The sequence below is a fragment of the Mchenga conophoros genome, linkage group LG16, assembly GCF_057382185.1.
Source record: "Mchenga conophoros isolate Kocher_MC1m ecotype Shallow Benthic linkage group LG16, M_conophoros_male_GT1.1, whole genome shotgun sequence".
Lineage (NCBI taxonomy): Eukaryota > Metazoa > Chordata > Actinopteri > Cichliformes > Cichlidae > Mchenga > Mchenga conophoros.
In genome coordinates, this window is record NC_140541.1 from 27,843,148 (window position 1) to 27,865,793 (window position 22,646).

General features: G+C 41.0%; 2 protein-coding genes across 4 annotated transcripts; one reads left to right on the forward strand and one right to left on the reverse strand.

Moving 5' to 3' along the window:
• Positions 1-2: 2 nt before the first annotated feature.
• LOC146556983 (uncharacterized) lies at positions 3-10,664 on the reverse strand. Of its 3 annotated transcripts, none has more exons than XM_085250489.1 (11): positions 10,651-10,664; positions 8,437-8,684; positions 8,186-8,303; positions 5,059-5,211; positions 4,749-4,937; positions 3,906-3,979; positions 3,398-3,595; positions 3,168-3,305; positions 2,996-3,085; positions 2,638-2,781; positions 3-2,508 (listed from the first exon to the last, which is right to left on the reverse strand). In XM_085250489.1, the coding sequence occupies exons 2-11, from the start codon at positions 8,674-8,676 to the stop codon at positions 2,380-2,382; spliced, it is 1,473 nt and encodes a 490-aa protein (XP_085106615.1). In that variant the 5' UTR covers positions 8,677-8,684; positions 10,651-10,664; the 3' UTR covers positions 3-2,379. The 3 variants fall into 3 exon arrangements, with proteins under 3 accessions (XP_085106615.1, XP_085106614.1, XP_085106616.1); XM_085250488.1 differs by lacking the exon at positions 10,651-10,664 and adding an exon at positions 10,097-10,265; XM_085250490.1 differs by lacking the exons at positions 4,749-4,937; positions 5,059-5,211; positions 10,651-10,664 and adding an exon at positions 10,097-10,263.
• Positions 10,665-10,706: 42 nt separating this feature from the next.
• lg16h3orf38 (linkage group 16 C3orf38 homolog) lies at positions 10,707-16,253 on the forward strand. Its single transcript, XM_085249913.1, has 4 exons — positions 10,707-10,939; positions 11,164-11,339; positions 12,472-12,674; positions 12,862-16,253. Exons 1-4 carry the CDS (start codon positions 10,813-10,815, stop codon positions 13,223-13,225), a joined length of 870 nt encoding a protein of 289 aa, XP_085106039.1. The 5' UTR covers positions 10,707-10,812; the 3' UTR covers positions 13,226-16,253.
• The last annotated feature ends 6,393 nt before the right edge of the window (positions 16,254-22,646 follow it).

Genomic DNA, 22,646 nt, shown 5'->3' on the forward strand with positions numbered 1-22,646 from the left:
CATATAGGTCAACATTGCATATTTATTTATTTATTTAGGGATGTAAATTTTTTTGTTGTCAATCCTAGGAAAGAGGAACAGTGATATTAGAATTGTTTAAAAAAGTTTTTTGCATCACATCTTCCTGATACATGAGGTATGTTTATCTTTTGGGGGGAAAAAAAACAAAAAAAAAAAAAAAAAAAAAAACGGGGAACATCTATAAACAAAAATCTTGTGTTGTTTAATTTAGTCCACAAAGTGTCTCCCACTCTTAACACTAATATAGTAAAGCCAAAGGTGCACTTTGTTGCTGAAGGCTGCATTCAAAGAAAAACTACAGTCTGTTAAATAGACTGGTGTCCTCAAGTCTATACGCAGTAATCAGTGTATGCCTGACTTTTATCAGATGTGGTTTTTTACTTTGTGTACTTCGATATCTGACATTTTAGGTCCAAGCAGTTCTTATAGCCAAGCACACAGGCTGGGGGAAGAAAGAAAAAAAACAAAACACTAGCCAGCAGAGGCAGTCCTGTTAAAGTTACTATTCAAGACTGAAGGGTATTCCTCTAACTCATGCAGCAAATGTGTTCCAGCTCTGAGACTAATTTAACCATTTGCTTTGGTGCTGCTTGTAGCCTTAACAAAAACACAGCAGTGTGCAGGAATCAAATGCTGAAAATGATTTTGCAAACAAATACAAACTATACAGAAATGCTAAGACTAGAAAACAACATGCAGCATACGATGCACTGATGACATCAAACAACCTGGTGTCAGATTTTGCTTTGACCTGAGATAAGAAAATCTTAATTAAGACGATGTGACACATTATAGAAACTTAATGGAACGTTATTGCACTGCTATGCAATGTACAATGAAGCACCATACTAAAAATTAATAAAAAAAAAAAAACCCCATGAAAGGCTAAGTTTAAAGAAAAGCTCAACTCCTAAATAAGAATAGTTTCTGTAAACTTGTTCAAGGTGAAACTAAATACACTAATATCCTATTGAATTAATGACCAAGTGTACATTTGGTACATTTTGGTAATGTACACTTCTAAAGACTTTTTTGTCCAGTTTCTGTAGACATGCTGAAATAAAAAGCTGGATCAACAGCACATTAGTCACATACAGACAAACAGAACAGCGACCTTGTGAAAAAGTACAAATATGTCTCAGTAGCATAAGTAGGCAAAAAAAACATGCAAAGTGTCAGAGTGCATCCCGAACGGGTTTGGTTTTGATAAATGTTTCATAATTTTCTTTTTAAAACAAATAACTGTGCTAAAAAACCCAAAACACAGTAATAGCACTTCTGCAATTTACAGTGGAATACCTGGATTAAAAAGAGGGTTGAAAAGCCACATAGGCTAACATGCATAGAGGAAGAATAAGTTTACCTATGGTTGATAGGAAGACAAACTGATCCATACATTTAAATAAAGTCTAAGCAGCAGACACTGGATATGTCTGTGTGTTCTACACAGTGCACACAGAAGCTGCTCCCTTTGCTGACGTAAATCAACTACTCATTGAGTGCATCCTATGCTGACCAACCAGGACAATAAGAGCAGCACATCCAGATTTCATTTGTCCCCTTTAAAAAAAAAGCTCAGAGGTTGTTAACCGCAAACAAACTCAAAAAGGATCATTATTTACAAAATCTTCACCTTGCATTTCAGATTCTACAGCCACAAGCTGAGTTGTGACTATATAATATCCACACCTATATTCGATTTCATTTAAAAGATAAAAGGAGCAGCAGCTAATCCTTCCTTTCCCCACAGAATGGAAAACCAAACCATTTAAATATGTAGGTTGCAAAATGCTTAAATGAAGGACCAGAGAGAAGAAGGTGCAGTCTGCTGCACATGAATGAGTGTTTTTCTTTAAAGTTCAAAAGGTTTTCTTATGGCTTATAAAAGCAGTATGTTTGATAAGCCAAGTTATCGTTTCCATCTGCTATAAATATACGCACCACATGAATAGCTCAACCAGTGTTGAACTGGACAGAGAGGAATGGGATCATCTATGAGTCCTGAGTGGCTGACATGGAAAGGAGAGCCACAACTATGGTTACAGATAATAAAATATGTTTAGTGTGCATTTGATGCTATCAAGCTGCTGGAGTACACCATTCATGTGTAGAAAATACTGAGATGATCTTACCAAATTCTCTAGTATTTACACAGCATCAAAAGATGGGGTGTAGGAGCTTACAATGAGAGCAGAATGTGCTCCTCATGTCACAGGGACATACATTATGTTCTGTATAAAACATACGCATGGTTAAGAATAAGTGTTTTTCCATTTTGTACAGATTCAATCAGAAGACAATGGACGTAAAACATGTAGACGTACATACAGGTAGGTGTGAATGCATTTGTGTGTGAGCTCAGTGGGTGCTGTTGGAGCTCCAGTCATAAGGGAGAAAACTGACTTTGGTCTTTCCAGCAGAAACGACGCCCTGCAGGCTGGTCTTCTTTGGTGAGTCACCCATGTGATCCAGCACCCATCCCAGCAGCTATGAGATAGAAGGGGATGCAACAAAAAAAAAAAAAAACATTAAAAAAAACAATTCATCTATTTTTCCTACAAGAAAAATTCAGGATCCATACATGTGCACACATACAGCTATTAAACTTAAAAATACCTTCTCATCCGTGCCTCCAAAATCAGCTTTGTACCACTTAAATATCTGACTTAGGTGCACTTCTTTTTTTACAGAATCTACCACACAGGCGTAATCATTCTCCAGGAAGGCCTCGGCTGCTGTGCGGAGCTGGCTGTCAATGTCCTGAGAGGGGCGAGCACATAAGAATTAATTTCTGACCATTCAGGGTGCCGCGATTATGGGAGACATTATAAGAGGCAAGACTTGGGAAACCTGATATGAAATCTATGGGACAATTTCACAACTGTAAAAACTGTGACAGAAGAGGGAGTTTCCAAGTGTATTTATTTTAGCTAAGCCTTCTCAGAATCAAAAAAACTAAAGCGAAATCACTTACTTGTGGTGTGTATGTTTTAATAGGTGGACAGCCCTTTGCACCACAGTTCAAGGCAAAGTGAATCAGTGGCTCAGCATCTGGAAGTGCCACCTAGTGGACAACAAGAGACATGACCTTTAGTTAACTAAAGAAAACTGTCACCACATAAATTCAGCTATCAAAATGTGAATACTTGAAGTCGTGGGTCCGTTTTGGAGAAGGGTCTTCGAAGCTGTGCGACACCTTTTCTGTTCCCTCTAAGAATGCCATTCTCAATGTCCTGCAGCGTGAATACCTCTCCTCCAATCAGGTAGCTCACATAATTGAAGAACTACAATTCAAAACATTCCTAATTTCAGCACATAAGTCTTATTGATATTACAAAGGAATTCTGGGGGAGACAGTGTAGCTGTGTAGTCCTACTCTGTATCTTTGCCACATGTTGGTGGGAGCCCCTAGGCGTAGGTACCCATGGATGACTAAGGCATTGTAGATATTGATGAAGAAGGCCAGCTTCTCCTCCCGGCTAAGCGACAGCAACTCCACCCTCTGCAGCTGAATAGCTAGCTCACAGTAACGCTCAAAAACAGGATTTGCTGACATGCCTTTATAGTCCACAGACTGTGGGAGCATGGACACAAAGTACATGCATTTAATTTAACCGTTTGTACAGGGATAAAGTAACAGAGAAGCATTATCCTGTCAAAATATCTTGACAAACAACCTTGAATGTAGGTCACAAAAAGACCTGCAGTGAAAAATACAGTAGAAATGTTTGCAGACAAGTTTTTTCTGTTTGCCAAAGTGAAACTTCATATGAACACACAGCTTGCCCAGTGCAACAGTACACACTGTGTGGCACAGATCCAAATGCACTGTTGCTTTTACAAAATAGCAACATGCACTCAGTGAGCATCAGGGACAACATTACCTTGCCATCGGCAGAGAGATGCTCCGAGAACAATTTCAGAATCATCTCCCGTAAAAGCAAAGAGAGCTCAGTGGCTGGCAGGAAGACAAAGAGAGAAAAACATGAAATAAAAATCAACATAGTTCAGAGTCAAAATATTAAACAAGAGCTGGGAAAAAACAAAACAAAGAAAAAACAAAAAACAAATTGTGCTTTTTATCAGGCGCTATAGAAAAAAAGGAAGCTGGGTAAAATCCTGCTGGTATCATGGTGTGACTCTACAGGTTCTACAAGTGTGCAGCTTTCAGGTATAAACACGCCAACACAGAGCCAGCCAATATGACTCACCACCACCATTGCAGAAGTAAAGGAATATCTGACAGGAAATTAAAACCAAGTATTAATTTGACCCAAGCCCACAGCAAAGCAGGAAACTGTTGTGAAACAGCCAGCAGCTGACATTGAAATCCAGCTAGGTTCTTTGCAGCCTGATACACTTTATGCATAATATCATCATAAAGCATTATTTATGATCAAATATAGTTTATTTATTTAGTCTAAATTTGCTAAATTATGTTAATTCACTGATGAAGACAGTGAGTTTAAGTATTTTTTTAAAATACTGCATAGATTTTCAAGACAGAGAATGCGCTCAGTCACGCAGGCGTTGCAAGCTAATGAGCGAATGATGTTTTTATTGGATACACCATATTTCAGCTCTTAAAGCCACAAACCCAGAAGGATCATATGCTAAGTTAGCAGCAAAGAAAGGACATGGGTTAGTAGAGTGCTGAAAGACACTGCTCAGAGTGAACCTGAAATGCGATACGTGCACACTCCAAGCCTTATCTGGTCCTGACGTACCCTGCATGGGACTGCAGGTTGAAGTCTGTCCTGCGTTGAGAGCTGAATCATCCTCCAGTAGCCTGTACAGTGCATCCATGGTGTCTTTTCCTTCGCCAAAATTGCCATCCTGCTGCTCACAGCCATGAACTCTGATCATGTACTTCTTCTTCAACAATGCCTGTCCAGTATTACAGGCTGCAGCCCTGGCTAGTGTACACATAGCCACAATCAAGTGCTGACAGAACTGAATTTGACTATGTTTTGTAAGGATAGGGGCGCTTGGAAAATTGCATGAGATTTTACCCATATCACTGACAGCCTTACTTACCCATGCCCTTCTCTTTTTGCAGCCAGTCAACCAGCTGACTTCCTGAGAAGCTCTTTTTGTATAAAGTCAGCCCCCTCCTATGACTGCCAATCATGCTGGCATGTTTGAGGTCTTCCACTAGGTCTGCCAACTCATCTCTCTCACACGTAAATTCTACACGCGTGGAATTTCCAGGTCACACATGTATAAACACACAGAAATATAATCATGTTCACACATGTATGAAAGAATTTGATAAACGATGTAGTTCTGCATCTGTGAAAAAATGTCTCGCTGGTGAGAAAAGGTATTGCCTGAGCTGGGTAAACTTCTGGCTTCTTTCATTTCAACACAGCAGCATTGCTTTGGTTTGTAAATGAGATTTTTGGAATATACACTACTGAAGAGGAATTAAGTAAATGTGTAACTGTGTATATATGGCACAAGCATTACTAAGATTTTTTTTAAGCATCAGACCTCAGTCCTGTCTATTATATAAAGTCTGACAGGGATCACAGAGACAAATCATGTTTCCAAAGAAATATTTACACGCACAAATGGCAATTTCATTCTTTCTTCTCCCCCCCCCATTATATTGTACACTTACCTGCCACTTAATTAGGTACACCAGTTCAACTGCTCATTGATGCAAATATGGAATCAGTGAATCTCATGGCAGCAACACAAGTCTTTTAGGCATGCTTCTGCAACATTTGGATGGTTAGAATCTGGTATAAGGAACGTATTGTATAATATGGTTCTGACTGTATATGTAAAGGGTGTCATTGTTAAAAAGGCAAAACTAAGTACTCCAATAGTCTATACATCTGTGCAAACACTAAATAAAACTGCTCTATCAGAAGCAGCTCACCTATATTACACCGACTACAATCTGATGACTTGTTCTGCTCTTCAGTGCATTATCGTTATGTGCCAGAGATGTACAGTGGGGCAAAAAAGTATTTAGTCAGCCACCGATTGTGCAAGTTCCCCCACCTAAAATGATGACAGAGGTCAGTAATTTGCACCAGAGGTACACTTCAACTGTGAGAAACAGAATGTGAAAAAAAAAAATCCATGAATCCACATGGTAGGATTTGTAAAGAATTTATTCGTAAATCAGGGTGGAAAATAAGTATTTGGTCAATAACAAAAATACAACTCAATACTTTGTAACATAACCTTTGTTGGCAATAACAGAGGTCAAAAGTTTACTATAGGTCTTTACCAGGTTTGTACACACAGTAGCTGGTATTTTGGCCCATTCCTCCATACAGATCTTCTCGAGAGCAGTGATGTTTTGGGGCTGTCGCCGAGCAACACGGACTTTCAACTCCCGCCACAGATTTTCTATGGGGTTGAGGTCTGGAGACTGGCTAGGCCACTCCAGGACTTTCAAATGCTTCTCACGGAGCCACTCCTTTGTTGCCCGGGCGGTGTGTTTTGGATCATTGTCATGTTGGAAGACCCAGCCTCGTTTCATCTTCAAAGTTCTCACTGATGGAAGGAGGTTTTGGCTCAAAATCTCACGATACATGGCCCCATTCATTCTGTCCTTAACACGGATCAGTCGTCCTGTCCCCTTGGCAGAAAAACAGCCCCATAGCATGATGTTTCCACCCCCATGCTTCACAGTAGGTATGGTGTTCTTGGGATGCAACTCATAATTCTTCTTCCTCCGAACACGACGAGTTGAGTTTATACCAAAAGGTTCTACTTTGGTTTCATCTGACCACATGACATTCTCCCAATCTTCTGCTGTATCATCCATGTGCTCTCTGGCAAACTTCAGACGGGCCTGGACATGCACTGGCTTCAGCAGCGGAACACGTCTGGCACTGCGGGATTTGATTCCCTGCCGTTGTAGTGTGTTACTGATGGTGACCTTTGTTACTTTGGTCCCAGCTCTCTGCAGGTCATTCACCAGGTCCCCCCGTGTGGTTCTGGGATCTTTGCTCACCGTTCTCATGATCATTTTGACCCCACGGGATGAGATCTTGCGTGGAGCCCCAGATCGAGGGAGATTATCAGTGGTCTTGTATGTCTTCCATTTTCTGATGATTGCTCCCACAGTTGATTTTTTCACACCAAGCTGCTTGCCTATTGTAGATTCACTCTTCCCAGTCTGGTGCAGGTCTACAATACTTTTCCTGGTGTCCTTCGAAAGCTCTTTGGTCTTGGCCATGGCGGAGTTTGGAGTCTGACTGTTTGAGGCTGTGGACAGGTGTCTTTTATACAGATGATGAGTTCAAACAGGTGCCATTCATACAGGTAACGAGTGGGGGACAGAAAAGCTTCTTACAGAAGACGTTACAGGTCTGTGAGAGCCAGAGGTTTTCCTTGTTTGAGGTGACCAAATACTTATTTTCCACCCTGATTTACGAATAAATTCTTTACAAATCCTACCATGTGAATTCATGGATTTTTTTTTTCACATTCTGTCTCTCACAGTTGAAGTGTACCTCTGGTGCAAATTACTGACCTCTGTCATCATTTTAAGTGGGGGAACTTGCACAATCGGTGGCTGACTAAATACTTTTTTGCCCCACTGTATGTGTAGTACCACGTACTGTTGATTTTAATTAAACTTCACAAAAGCTAACATTAAATTTCAATATTTTTCTACAAACACTGTTTACACTGTACATATGAGGTGCTGTGGGGCAGCCCAGCACTACTAGGCTTATCCAGAGTTTCAGGTTTCCTGTATCAACTGTCCGTGTTGGCATTTGGAGGAGTAGAGGAGCATGGATGTAAGACACACACACACACACACACACACACACACACACACACACACACACACACACACACACACACACACACACACACACACACACACACACCTGATGTTGCCTAAAAATGGCTTTTTCACTACATCAGCCAATGCTATTTCATAACCACTCTTTGCTCTTGGCTCACCTTCAGCCAACAATGACTATGCATAACCGGACACGCTGACTTCAGACCATGCTTGTCTATTTCTTGAAAGATAGGCAGTTAATATACTAAAATATCAGAAGGTATTTTACAAATATATTTAAGAACCGCATTAAAATGTGCCTTAAGAGCATTTTTGACTGTAAAGGGAAGGAAAGGAAAGTAATGATCTTAAGCAGGCAAAAACTCTTAAGAATTAATTCCTTACCTCCTTCGTTCTCTGAAGCTGTATGCTCTGACTGACTCTGTTGTGGCAGAGGTGGTGCATCTGCTGGAAGGGGCTCTTCCTTCACCAGACTTACCAGCCTCTGAAGCTCTTCAGGTGACTACAGAAATTACAGTATCAATTCAAATTAGTTTTTCTCCCCCATTTTTGGACATTGCTTGACCTCTTAGTTTACTGGTCATTAGGGACCAGTAAACTAGTGGTATCGTCAGAAATGTTTTCCTTTTCCTCACCAGTTTCTGCAGGTCGTCGTTACCTCCAACATGAATATTGTTAAAGAAGATCTGAGGGACTGTGCTGCGTCCTGTCAGCTCCTTCACCTTTGCTCTCAGCTCTGAATGACTACCGAGGTCTATGTCACATACAGGCACTCCCAAGCCAGCAAGGGTGGTCTTGGCCTGCGTGCAGTGTGGGCAACCCTGGATTGAATACACAGTTATTCGCCCAGGAGCACTGCTCTCATAGTCTCCCATCGGAAATACTAATGGAAAATCAAGAGAGAAAGATTTATACAATTTGAAGAATGTATGCAAAAATAGATAATCCCTAAGCAGAAAACATACCCAACATGAAGCACACTTTTGGCCTCCTCAATTTGTACAAAATGTAATAAACTCCTTGAAATACAATTATCTAGTTTTAGGCTTTGTGTACATATATCTAGTGTATACTGTTTATATGTCCTGCCCCTGTGACCCGGCCCCAGATAACCAGAAGAAAATGTATGGATTGTCTCTAACAACACAGAAAAGTATATATATTGAAAAGTATATATACACAGGTTGAAATATATAGATACACCGCCGCTAATATTAAGTTAAGTTTCCCTTAGCAAGTTGCACCTCAACAAGACACTTTTGATATCCATTATGCTTATGGCATAACTGTGCCTAGATATTAGACCACTATTCTTGGCAGAAGTAGTCCACACATTTTCAATAAGTTTGAGGTCAGGGCTTTAGGAAAGTCAGTCCAGAAGCTTAATGTTTAATGCTTAATCCATTTCAAAACTAGTTTGAATGTAAATGGTAAATGGCCTGCATTTGTATAGCGCTTTTCTAGTCCCTAAGGACCCCAAAGCGCTTCACACTACATTCAGTCATTCACACACTGGCGATGGCAAGCTACAATGTAGATGTTTGTTTGGGACCATGGTGGTGTTGGGACATCCAGTTATATTCAAGTTTTAACTATCTAGCTGTTGATTTGAGGTGAAGTTGAAGAATTTGAAGGCAACCTCGTTCATTATTCCCAGCCCCAGAGCATGATACTACCACCACTAGACACTGGCAGTTTCTTCCTCCTGCTCATTTCTTAATATTTCCTTGTGTTGAAAGCTGGCCAGTGTGATGTGCATGTCCTGCGAAATGATTTTTTTTTTTTTGCAATGACACAGTTCCTCATTCCTTCTGACAGCTTTAGCTTTGAAGTCTATCAATATTTGTCTATGCGACCCAGATGCTAGATAAAAACCAGCAGGAACAGGTCAATGTCTAAGGTACGTTTCTGTGTCATTGAACGTACACATGTCAAATCCCCTGATTTGCTCTCGACAGAAACCTCCAGATCTAATCGCGTTACCACGATCATACACTGATTTCAAGAAAAGTATCAAACTGTAAGATGTAAGATAGTTCAATTCAATAAGACCAAAGATAAACAGTAAATACCAACGTGTGGTTGAATGTGAATCCCGACAGAAGGGAAAATAATATTACATACCCTAAAACATTACTGTAAGTGGACCAGCAGTTTAACTGAAAAAACTAACAAGAATGCCTAAATGTTTAAGTGACATGTAAATAAGCGGCACTGCACTAACAACATACCAGCTAAGCTAAACGAATGGATAACTAGCTGAGGGTAAATTAGCAAATGATAACAGTACATTACCTTTCGGGTTCACTAGCTTCACAGTACGATATTAAACTGGAGAACGGATCCTCTTAGCCTCGTTAAAGCATGTTAATATGATAGCGTGACGCCAGCTAAACAGGCTGACCAGCTCTCCCGTCCGAGCATCGCTAGTGCGCAGGCTAGCTGCTAGCTTGGTTTATGATGCCTTCAGGAGCTCACCGTACACTTCAAATTTCAACGATTGATATTTTGGTATTTATTCTAATGAGCCTCTAATAACTCAAAGAAAAATGGAGAAAACTTCCCTTTTTTTTACGTAATAATTACCATAAAACGTGTCAGTACACAGCACCAGTTTCCCTGAATGATACAGCAGAAGACACTGCACTCTCTAGCTCCTACTTATTAGTGAGAGCAAAAAGTAATGGAAAAAATGTCTTTTGTTTGTTTTGCTTTCTGTAAGTAAATATCAAGATTCCCATATTTTTTACAAACCTAAAGGCAGCGAAAACCCTTCTGTACTACATTCGTGTTCACTCTGTTATCGTAATTTCTAGCTCTTACGGTGACAATTGCGGTGTTGACAATACCTTAAGTTGTCTGCCCTCCGAAATATTGCGAACGCATCAACGTAACATAGCAACCAGTGTTTTGAACGGATCCCGTTCCCACTACTGCTTGTTTCCGTACGGAGAGATTTCTTGCAGGACTCGCATGGACGAAACCGCCCCAGTGTTTTCGTTTTGCCAAAAATGTCAGGACTATCAGAAACAGAGCGTGCTGGATTTACGAAGATACTGAGCCTAATGACAAAATGCGACTTACTGTCACTCAGTGATACGGTCACGAATAAGATGATAGTCGTGGAAAACATTACGGGTAAGACTTTTATTCAATTTCATATGGCAAAGAGGAAGTCAGCTTACTTCTCTTTACTGGAGCCCAGTGAGTTACATAATGTCCTTAATCAAGAGATTTGTTGTATACCTACCAAGAAATAACAAATAAATTGCATGAACAATTTCAGTGTTTTCTCACCTCTGCTGGATAGATAAATAAATGATTAGCTTATCCTACTCTGTCTGATCATTTTTCCACTGCAGAAGCTAAAGAAACCATTCTCGCCTTCACTAAAAATGCCGAAGAGCTCCTGAGGAGGAAAAAGGTTCAGCGTGACCTGATATTCAAGTACCTGGCTACAGAAGGTGTGGCGATGCCCCCAAATAGCGAGAAACACATGCTTATAAAGAGGACCCTGGAGCTGTGGTCCTCTGTAAAGGTAACTTGACACACGAGAGAAACAGAAGCCACTGCCGCCAGTAAATGTTTTATTTGGGGATAAGCCAAAGGCGACCCATCTATTTTATAAAGGATGGAAAGTATTGTTTATTGAATAGTGAAGTTCAGTGAAGTGAAGACATGGCACTGATGTTGGTATGCCTGGAAAGAGAAGACATAATTAGGGTTATTCACACACAGTGTCCTCACACACCTTTATAACAGTTTATATATTGCTTTGAAAAAGTAATCACCGAACAACAGACTGTGCCACCCTTGGCAACAAGAACTGCAATCAAGCAGTTTTGATATTGAATAGGCCATTCCAAAAACTTCATTTTATTTTTTGAGCTATTTAGAGATGGAGTTCCTGTTGTGTTTTGGATCCCTGCACTGGTGCATAACCCTAGTGCTCTTGAGCTTCAGGGTGCAAATTGATGGCTGGACATTCTCTGGATTTTCTGGTAGAGAGCAGAATTCATGGTTCAATCAGTCAGGGCAAGGCATCCAGATCCCAAAGCAGTCCCAAATGATCACACTACCACCACAGTGTTTGACTGCTGCTGGGTTTTTTTTTGTTTTTGTTTTGTTTTTTATGAACTGCTGTGTAGTAGTTCTACACCAGATGTAACAGGATGCAAACTTTCCAAAAAAGTTAATATTTTGTTTTGTCAGTCCACAGACTATTTTCCATTGTCTTGACAATCAGAAAGATTTCTGTTTTTTGTTTTTTACTTAGGGCCAGGTAGGGTTGGATAGCTTTTTACTCATAATAAATGCAAACATCATTTAAAGACAGCATTTTTGTATTTACTCTGGCTATCTTTGACCAATACTAAAATGTGTTTGATGATTTGAAGCATGTAACTGTGACAAATATGCAAAAAAATAAGAAATCAGGAAGAGAGTGCTGTTTTTTTTTTTTACAGCACTGTATATTGATATTAGAATTTGTACTTCCCAAAATTCAGGGTCAACACCAGCTCTAAAATCAAGCCTTACTCAGACTTTATATTTTAGAACCTGTTGCCATTCCATCAAAGAACTGACCTTCTAGCTAATATGGGTGTAGTGCTCTGACTTGTAGAGACTGAAGATCATATGTAACAACAACCTCTCATTTCTTTATGGAGGTGGTGGATGAAAACCCTCAAGGAGAGGCGGCTTCCTCAGATGTGAACTGTGGGATGGGCTTTGATCCGCTGGTCCTCGGCCAGCAGTTCTGTCAGTGGTTCTTCCAGCTGTTGAACAGTCAAAACCTTTCACTTGGCCAACAGCCCCAAGACTGGGGACCACAACATTTCTGGCCTGATGTGAAGTTACGTCTCCTCTCCAAGTAAGAACCTCATTAGTAGTGAAAGCAAATGAGAATTTAAATAATACTGATGTTGTTGGTTTATAATCTTATTCAGAGTAGTCCTCTGTTTCAGGTAGATTATTCCTTCTGATTTTCTTCTTACAAAGCATAGAGATGAAGGTAAAACAACCCCAAAACACTAATAACAGAGTTATGTCTTTCTCAGAGCTGGCAGTGAGCAGATGGAGGAGTTTCTGGGTGCTGATCTGGTTAGTTGTCGATTCTTGGCACTGACCAGGGATGAGCGTCTCCTCTTTAGTCCCAATTTGGATCCCCATGGCCTCAAAGCCTTGACCTCTCGTCATGGCTTGGTGTTGGTGGCTGTGGCTGGGACTATTCACAGAGATTCAGTCTGTCTGGGAATCTTTGAACAAATATTTGGCCTTATCCGCTCTCCTCTGGACAACAACAGCTGGAAGATAAAGTTTGTCAACCTGAAAATCAGAGGGCAGGATGCTCTTAGTGGGACAGATGTGCCAGCACCTGCTTTGACCTACAATTCCAGTGAACTGCAGCTTCTCTGTAGCTGACAGTCAAGATAGATTAGTTTTAGATTTATTAGTTTTATTTCCTTTCACATTATTTATCCAAAAGTGGTGGTTTGGCCTTTTGGTTCTACTCTACACTCATCTTATTTGCATGAACACTTATTTTCTGGGCATTTGGGACCTCATATTGCATCTAATAACTCATCTGATACAACCCTATCTTCTAACTTATAGGCCGTCATGCAATAATATAAAGGTAGACTCAAACTGATGCATTTAAATTGAATATTTGCATCATAACATGCAAAGCAGAATTCTCAAAGATTATCCTAGAAGGTAAATGGATGGGCTGCTTTAAATATACTGTACCTTTTTGCAAAGCATGTAGTGCTTTGGAAGCCTGTGCCTTATGTAAAATATGTTCAATGTATACATTTGTGGTATAGTAACAGTTATACTGTCACTCAAAAGATCTCTTAGAAATGTATTTTTTAGGAAAGAAAAGCACATTAAATTTTATTTCAGCTGTAAAAATGAAAAGAGTTGTAAGTGACTATGGTTTTTAATTGACTATGTTCATGCAGAGCAGCCAGCATTTCAGTGTCACAGCAGGACATTGAGATGCCTAATGCAGGTTTATAATGCTAATAGGCTTTTTTTTTTTCTGAGATGGCACAACTGAAAGCAGTTATACTTGTTCAAAAAACAGTAAGCAAGAATAGGTATCAGCCTTTGCATGTTTTATTGTCTGAACAAAAGCAACCAAATATCTTCTGAAACTCTTCAGGTTATTCTCGTTTAAACAAATTCATGCTTTTTTCATGCTGACAGTTGTTAAAATGCATCTTCCCTCACAGAACACAGCAAACTAACACAGCAGTTTTATCCGTGCCAACATAACTGCAAAGGATTTAACATAAACTTGCATTAGGCAGCACAATGTCCCAACAGATGGTTGTAGAAAATGGGCACCTGTGTGATATGTAGGCATTTTATTCAAGTTGTTCGCAATTCCTTTAATCGGTGCCATTCACAACATTTCTCAATAATTTACTGTTGGATTAAATTTAATTTTGAATGTATGTTGTTTTTTTTAAAGGAGTTTTATGAGTAACAAACTTTTGAGATGCAACGTAGCCATTTATTAACAAATAAATATCTGTCTTTATGTGACACTACAAAGTCAAGCAGTGTGCTTTCATGGCTTTTCATCCCACAATGTTTACAGATAAACAGTCTGTTAGAAATACCAACAGAGTAACATAGTTCAGAAAAAGTCTAATATTTAGACAAATGTGCATATAAAAATATTATAATTTCAGCTAATTTGTTCCTGTTCAGTGCCAGGTGTTAAGTAGTTTAATTAAATGGCTGGAAGTTGGAGATTGGAAAACATTGCTGTGAAACTGACTCTCCTTAATGAACTGAATTACAAGTCTAAATGGTGCTTTTTAATTTTGCTGTTTTAAGGATCTCCCAGAACAGACAGTTATACTTTTTTTTCTGCTGCTTCCTTTAGGGGCAATCAGAGTAGCTCATCTGCTTTTATCTCACCCTGTCCCTACCCTCCTCCGTGTCTGTCACATCAACCCTCTGCATGTCCTGCTTCCCTACATCTATTAATCTTCTCTGTGGTCATCTTCTTTAGCCCCATATTCAATGTCCTTTGTCCAGCTTATCCACTCTCTCCCCTCTGCACATGTCCAAACCCTCTCAATCTCGCTTCTCTAACTTTGTCTCCAATCTGCTTAACCTGAGCTCTCCCTCTGATGTACTCATTTCTAATCTTGCCCCAATGAAAATCTTCAACTCTGCCACCTCTCAGTGTAATGCATATACCGCTGAATCACTTGCAGGTTGACTGGTTTTTTGGTACCAAACTCGTCATCCTACTATTCCCAGCACTTGTTTAGAAAAACTGGCTTTGTGGCATTTTTAAATTGTGACCAAACAGTGCAGCTGTGGGCAAAATAAAAACATGCTCCCTTTTGTCTAGGAATTGTGTTTGTCAGCACAACGTTTGCCTGATGAATCTAAGACAAATTTAGCTCAGGTTAAACCACCGCAGTGACAGTCAAACAGGTGATGCCCTTGAATATTAGAGAGATAACCTCAATGATCATCTATGAGCAAGCACTTGGCAGTGGCAGAAAGGAAGACCCTGTTAAAAGGAAGAGACCTCTGGCACAGGTCTTAGGGAGGGACAGTCATCTGTTTCGGAGAGAGTAGGAGAATGTAGAGAGACCCCGACCAAACAAAGCATTTGAAAGAGTACACAAAAGTTGATGACATGCAGTAGTACTATATGAATGCATCAGGAGTAAAAAGATGAGTTGAAAATTGGTGCAATCATGTAGGCTTGCTCTGCCAGCTAGCCAGAGCCGGCTATCATAGAGTATATTATAGCCTGCCATTGCTGCTGTTCACTCGTAACTTTTAAAACTCAAATCTCCACAGGGTTAATGTCTGAGATGTTGTGTCAGCGGTTAATGTCCACATATTTAGCCACTTTCATACTCTTTGAGTAGGTTTGATTGCACACAAGCTGCCACACCACCCTAGAAGGGCTTTACTGGTTGGTCAGACATTTCATATAAAAATATACATTTACTACCTGTGGTCAGGAAAAAAAGAAAACTCAGTGCTATTGGTCTTGCCTTTTTTTTATTGGACCAAATGGCACATGACATGAATTCATCTAGACCCGCTTCAGACAGCTGCGGATTTGAAATTTTGCTGGATGGGATGAAGAAAGCAGATCGCTTTTCCACACAACGTGCCTAAGATCATTTTACACGTTCAAACTCACCTGTGCTGATATCATGTTATCAGGTATATGTGCTATATGCTAAACATGTGACCTGTATCAATGCTTCTTTGCATTTGTCTCTGAAGCTTGTTCTAGTGTGACTTTTGAAAATAGTTTGGCAAAGCTCGTTAATACTCATGGTACAAAAACTGGGTCACATTTGAGCAACACCCGAGCAGCATCCAGTTCTTGCTTTTTTTCTCCTAAATGTTTTTTTTCAGCCATCTGTATATAAAAAATAAAGACAAACGTGACTCCTTATTAATGAAGTGGATCTGTTTTTCCATCGATTCTCCTGCGTCACTCTAGCGAGGGCATGTGGGGTCTAGTGGGGGCACAGAATATGCCAGTATGACTCTGTGGCTTTGGTGGGAAATGTTACATGTGGGAAATTATTCTTGGCAGCCTCTTTCAAAGGCCCCTGGAATACTTAATATCTGTGACTGTATGGGTCGGAGCCACACGGGTCTTTGTGCTTTATAGGGCCATAGTTGTGGCGAGGCGAAACCACTGCAGCCATTGATCTCAGCCTGTTCACCTCTCAGAAAGAATAATAACAAGCTGCTTGCCTTCTGTCTTTATGGCACTTGGCTTCTCTGCGTTTTAATAAGCGGTTTGGCCACGGGCGCAGCTCTGACGCACGGGTTCAAAAATACCGCTGCAGTGGCGTCTGGTTAGAGTTTTGACTCCAGAGAGTTTCCCCCCCCACACTTTTCGCTTTACCCTCCTCTAATAGAGAAGTGTGTTTCTTATAAGGAAACATGCTAAAACTCAGACCCACAGTTATTTGAAATAGCTTATTGGTGGTGAACCATAGAAACTGCTTCTTTAATTGTAATTACATTTTTTTTCTCTTTTACAACTGTTGAGATATATGTTGTGCTCCTAGAAGAGACCTCATTAGGGGTGACTTTATTTATTGCTGAATGCTGATAGGCTGATAGATTTACAGATTTATTGATGCCCAGGTGTTTTCCCCTCCCTTCCTAAATGGCTTTAGCTGTAATGTTTAAAGTTGAACCCACGGACTCCCAGTGTCTTCTCAAACCATTTAACAAATCCTTGAATTGGTTCCAGGCATTTTATACATGTATAAAAATGATCTTGATATTTTACTTTACTGGAAGAGACTACAGTGCACTTGTAGTCTCATGACAACATGAGGCCAGAAGGGGGCACTCAAACTCCACAAAAAAAGGGCAAGGCTGAGCCACAGGTCACAAAAAGCAGAGGAAAAAAATAGGACTTTTAAGATCACGGAGGAAACTAATCAATTCATAAGAGCAATCTAAGCTGAGCTTATGTTACTGGGCAATTTCTATATGGCTGCATCCGTGAGGAAAACTGTAAATATTTCAAGCTTGAATTGTCCTCCATTAAAGTAATGGGGTTCTAAAAGAGAGAACTGTTGGCTTTCATAGGCAGTAATTTATCTGGACCGGTGAAGGTGTTAAGAGACAGCTTTGACACAATATTCTCTGCGGTCTGCATTCTCTGGACAACAAAGAGCAGGATTTATGAATTGAAAGCAAAAAGAAAAATCAACTAGTGGCCAATGACATTTCTCCTGCTGACAAAACACATTAGAAGAGAATTCAATCAAAGGTTGACAGTTATTTTATCATCTTGTTGGACTTGCCCTCCAACCCAGCAGTGTTTCATAAACCTGCACACACTAAAACTGCACAGAAACAGCTACATAACTTGAGGCTGAGGAAATGAGGTCAACATTGTTTGGTGTTAAAGTCTCACTCTGTCGTTCTGCAACGCCATATTTCATCCAGTTCTGTGGAAGGGTTCCATTTTTTTTTTTTTTTTTGCGGGGCTGACACACAGCTGTGCAATTTATGCTGATTATTCAGCACGTTTTCTCCCACTGATAACTGCACTGAATCATCGAACGTCTTAAAGCAGGAATTGATGGATGCTGGGTCAATATGAATAATAGGATTTGGACACCTTCAAATCAAAATCTGTGATTGGTGGGAGGGGACTATGGTTAGCCAGCAGCTGTATATCTGGTGATATAAAATACAAAGAAGTCAATAAGATCAAATGAATAGAAATTGCATACTGGGTTTCGTGGTCAGAGCATATTGACAACATCATTTAGAAAATTGCGAAAGGTATAACAATGTTAATTGTTTTGCTCCCTTTGTTATAAGAATGCCATTAGCTCATCTGCAGTATTGCTGAGCGATATGGTCTGCCGCTCCTAAGAGAGACTCAGGCAGAATAAGGTATAACAACTGTCAGGTTTAGTTTTCTTGTCCACACAACAGCAGCATCACTGAAATCCACAGCAGACAGCATTGGTTCGGTGTGGAAGTTAAACTTATAGAGGAAAGCAGGTACACCTCGCTCATTTTCAAGCAAACTAACTGCTGTGGCTAATGCAAATCCAAATAAATGAAGCTAATGAGAATGTCATTAAATCCCATTTTATCCACTTACTTCTTGCTACAGTGTAATTGTAATCCCCTGGAAACATTTACATTTTAAGTACATTACACAAACGAGGAACAAGTTCAACAACATCGTCCCATCTGTAGAGTCATGTTTGACCTCGTGGCCTTTTAGCCTTTCTTGGGAATGTGCATGAGCGATTAATTGCTCTCTGCGTCCATTATAGAACAACGCTGCAGGATCTGACTTTATTACGGTATGTTTGAACTGACATCACTGCTCCGTTTTAACACAAATTGCTTTGGACCTGACGAGGCAGCCGTCACAGTTCATAACAAACCCCTCACTTGGCCTGGCAGTGTATCCTTACACATGCATCATTATCTCATGTAAACAGTGGAAATGAGAGACCGCTGGGGGAACGAACGTCATTCAAGGCAACAAAGCGAGGGCTCAGTGAAAAGATCCTGGGCCGTGACACTCTCGTTTAGCGTCAATTAGAGGAAACAACAAGCAGACCTGTTCCTGAAGGCATCTGGATCTGATGTGTTTATTTATACTTAAGCAAATATGCATACTTGAAAGAATGCATGCATTCAAGGATGTTTCAATCGGAAAAACATGGAGGCAGTGTGGGGGCAACAAAAATGTCCCTCAGATTGTACTTGATGTACTTGAGCTGAGCTTGCACACAATGCCCTCCCCACTTCTCTCTCACTTTATCTTTTTGTGTTCCTCTATCTCTCTCTTTCACACATAGTGGCTCCAATGTGCTGCTTTGCAATGAGTCCCTTTCGTATGCAGTGCAGGGGCCCCCATGAGTTCCTTCCCTTGGCTCTCAAACTAAACAGAGAAGATGGTGTTATCTAAATGCTGCCAGGAGGTTGTCAGCTTGTATTGGGCCAGGCTGACCAAGTGGCCTGTTGGCGGATGCGTGTTGATGCCAGGCTCCCAGCGCCTTCTCTCTGTGGACATCTGCTGTGTGTGGGAAAGCTGTGGAGTTTGTCTGTGGTTGCATCTTAATCCTCCATCTCTTCAGCTCCAGCCATGCCTGGCCGAGCAAACCAGCAGCCCTGCTCGCTTTGCTTGTATTAATTGCCCTTGCCTGGCTCGCTGTTTGCTTATGATTACACTCATTAATTTCAATTCCCCTGGACGCCCCTACTACAGTAGCTGCCTTCAGACAGACTCACACACACATACACAGTTATGCACTTATTCACACTTACATGTATTGTTGTGAAGCATGGCAAGGAAAGGGTCAGCTTTCACCTGCAAATGAAGGGACGAGGAGGAGACTGGAATAGGCCATTTTCAAAGCAGACGTGTCAGTGCAGCGTAAACACAGGTGTAATTAATGACATTAATTATGGCCTTGTTCCATTTAGATGGGCGAGGGCATGGTTTGTACATTCTTTCTCATCGGAATGACTGTGACACACTAAATAGAATGAGACCGTAATTTATTTTATCAGTTACCCTTGTGTTTACCCTGGGATGACATGCCAAAATGGCTGCTTTGAAAAGCCCCGGAAGCATGGCTGATGAGCAGCATATGAAAGGGATTCACGTGTGGCCTCTTTTCCCCTGATCACCAGCAGCTTGATGCTTCAATGTCGATTGCTTCAGTGTGTAAATATGAGCTCTTTTGTTCTCTGTGTTAATGTTCCATGCTTAAATGTTTTAAACATTTGTGCAAGTGTATGTGGCTGATAATGGCTTTTCAGCACTCTGTGTAATATACTTAGAACTGTACTGCCATATGTTTTTATCCCTTTGTTTAGAGAAAACAGTGAACTAACAGTCGTCATCATCCTTACTGCTCAGCGCTGCAATAAACCTGTCAATCTGATCTCTTCATCTTCTGTGTTCTTCATTTCAAAGCTCACATAGTGTTTATCCTGCCCTTGCTATTCAAACTAGTGCAAGCCTGCCAACACTGTTTCATATTTCTGTATATATGGTTATGGACAGCCAATGTGGACAGTCAGCATATTCTGATGGACACAAATTTATGTTTTAAGTGTGAATTTGTATTTAAGACCTGCATGTTCTCATTCTGCACACATACCTAATGCTGCAATTATACTGCAATACAAGGGGAAGGTCGTCATACTGTGACTGTAGTTGAGTGGGAGGAGAAGTGTGATTATGGAGCGCTCCAAACATCCACAATTAAAAGTGATAAAAGGGTTTTTTAGATCAGATGTGCGCCGCGTGTAGGTTTAAGTCTGCCAGCGTCTATCCTTGGGGAGCACAGTGATGTTTGGGTTAGCATTGTAGCCTTACAGGACAAAGGTCCTGGGTTCAGGCTCTGTTCAGGTACTCCAGCTTCTAGCTACAGTCCTGAGACATGCACATCTAAACTGGCCATAGATTTGACTGGTTATTTGTTTTTTATATTCACCCTGCAAAAGTGCAGTGACCTGTCCAGGGTGTACCTCACCACTTACCCCATGGTAGCTATACTCCAGCCCTGTCATGACCCTGACTTGGATAAGTGGAAGAAAATGAATGGAGTGTTATCTTCATAATCCGATGATCCGATATTAGAACATGAAGAACCCGTAGATGAGGGAATATTGTTGATGCTAAAGGTTTCTGGTATTTGTAGTGCACGTAGTATTAAAAAAAAAAAGATGATCTCTTTGTCCATAAATCAGTTATCTGAATATCTAGATATTGGCTGGCTACACTAGAAGCTCCCACAGGTGAGCTCTTGAGAGCACAGTTGATCAGTTCCCACATTAGTAAACGCTAAATATGGTTACTGCTGTTGCTTTCATCTACAAATATGCACAATGGTCATATGGACAGATGCAAGCATCACCCTTCTCATTTTTATGTCATTAGTAGCTTTGTTTTATACATCCCCTCACGAAGAAAGTTACTGTGCTGCTGTTTATATGCTGAAGTCCCCATTCAAGCAGGTGGAGCACAGCCAGTAAAACCCAACATCTGGAGTCATATGGTGGCCTTGTAAGTTGCACAGACGTGGATCAGAACAGCTATGAAAATGTACCATTGGATTTTCAAGGCCATACACAATCAGGTTCCATTACATAACTATTGCATAATTAGGTTTACAGCACCTTTTAAAAATATGATCTAAATACATTCTATAAAAAAAACCAGTTTTGCTAATAACCACAGAAAATCTCCCATTCTAAAAAAAACAGAACACAGCTATTTCCTGGATGAAATGTTATCAAAATCATTGTGGCTCCATTCAGGTGCTTCCTTCTGTGTACATTATCTTCAAACTGTATTTAATCTACAGCACTCAGCTTGTTTTTTTTCCCCTGTAAAAGGAAACTAACATGCCATGCCACTCCTCAGCAGCCACTAATCTGTAAGGAGCAATAAAGCTCTCATAATACCAAGCTGTGTGGCCTTTTGCCTTCTGTCACCCTATCACCCCAGAACTTGGGATTTTCTGGGAAAGTGGGGCTTCTGGACTGACTCATCAGACAGCTGTACCTTAAAGGGCCTCGTGGGGGCATCATAACTAGAGTCGCTGCACTGGGCTGTGATTTGGTGTCCAGGCACAAATAAAAACCTCTGAAGCTTGACAACATCCTTGCTGAGCCCACGTAACCCAATTAGTGAACCAGTCCTCAGTAGGAGAAAATGAAAACATTCCGGACTCAAATTCCCAAGATGGCTGTATTGGTATATTGTGGCGGACCACCAGGTGGCTCCACTCACACACAAGTTGAAGGGAAGTGTGGGGGTGGAGATTTTGGCGCTGACTATATGTGAAGTTCTGTCAGTTAATAAAGTTGTTGGAGTGAGACACTGAGACCTCTCCTGTCGTTGTTACATACCTCCACATTGGTGACCCCTGTAGTGAACATGCTAAGGCTTGACGACGAAGCCAGCTCTGGCCTGGAAGCATCGGCGGCCGCCGGACCTTCACCTCCGCCGATGGCTGCGTTTGCTGTGGCGCTTAAATTGCCGGATTTTTGGCTTCACGATCCTCCTTCATGGTTCATGCACGTAGAAGCTCAGTTTGCTCTTCGTGGAGTTTCAGCCGACGACACTAAATACCACCATGTGGTGGCCTCACTTGACCCGCTGTCAACCCGCCGTGTGATGACTCTCCTCCGGGATCCCCCAGCCCAGGGCAAGTACGCCGCCCTCAAGGGGCTGCTGCTGCGGCGTTACTCCCTCTCTGATGCTGAGCGGGCCGAGAAACTCCTTTCCATCGCGGGCCTGGGCGACGGCACCGCCCTCGAGCTCATGGAG

What these genes read in the sequence shown, in the direction of transcription:
- LOC146556983 (XM_085250489.1), bottom strand. Translation starts at nt 8,676, where the DNA reads ATGGGAGACTATGAGAGCAGTGCTCCTGGGCGAATAACTGTGTATTCA. An exon ending in ACATGTGGCAAAGATACAGA is followed by an intron (nt 3,306 to 3,397) that starts GTAGGACTACAC and finishes TTTGAATTGTAG; the next exon opens with TTCTTCAATTATGTGAGCTA. An exon ending in TTAAAACATACACACCACAA is followed by an intron (nt 2,782 to 2,995) that starts GTAAGTGATTTC and finishes CGCCCCTCTCAG; the next exon opens with GACATTGACAGCCAGCTCCG.
- lg16h3orf38 (XM_085249913.1), top strand. Translation starts at nt 10,813, where the DNA reads ATGTCAGGACTATCAGAAACAGAGCGTGCTGGATTTACGAAGATACTG. An exon ending in AGCTGTGGTCCTCTGTAAAG is followed by an intron (nt 11,340 to 12,471) that starts GTAACTTGACAC and finishes TTCTTTATGGAG; the next exon opens with GTGGTGGATGAAAACCCTCA. An exon ending in AAGTTACGTCTCCTCTCCAA is followed by an intron (nt 12,675 to 12,861) that starts GTAAGAACCTCA and finishes TGTCTTTCTCAG; the next exon opens with AGCTGGCAGTGAGCAGATGG.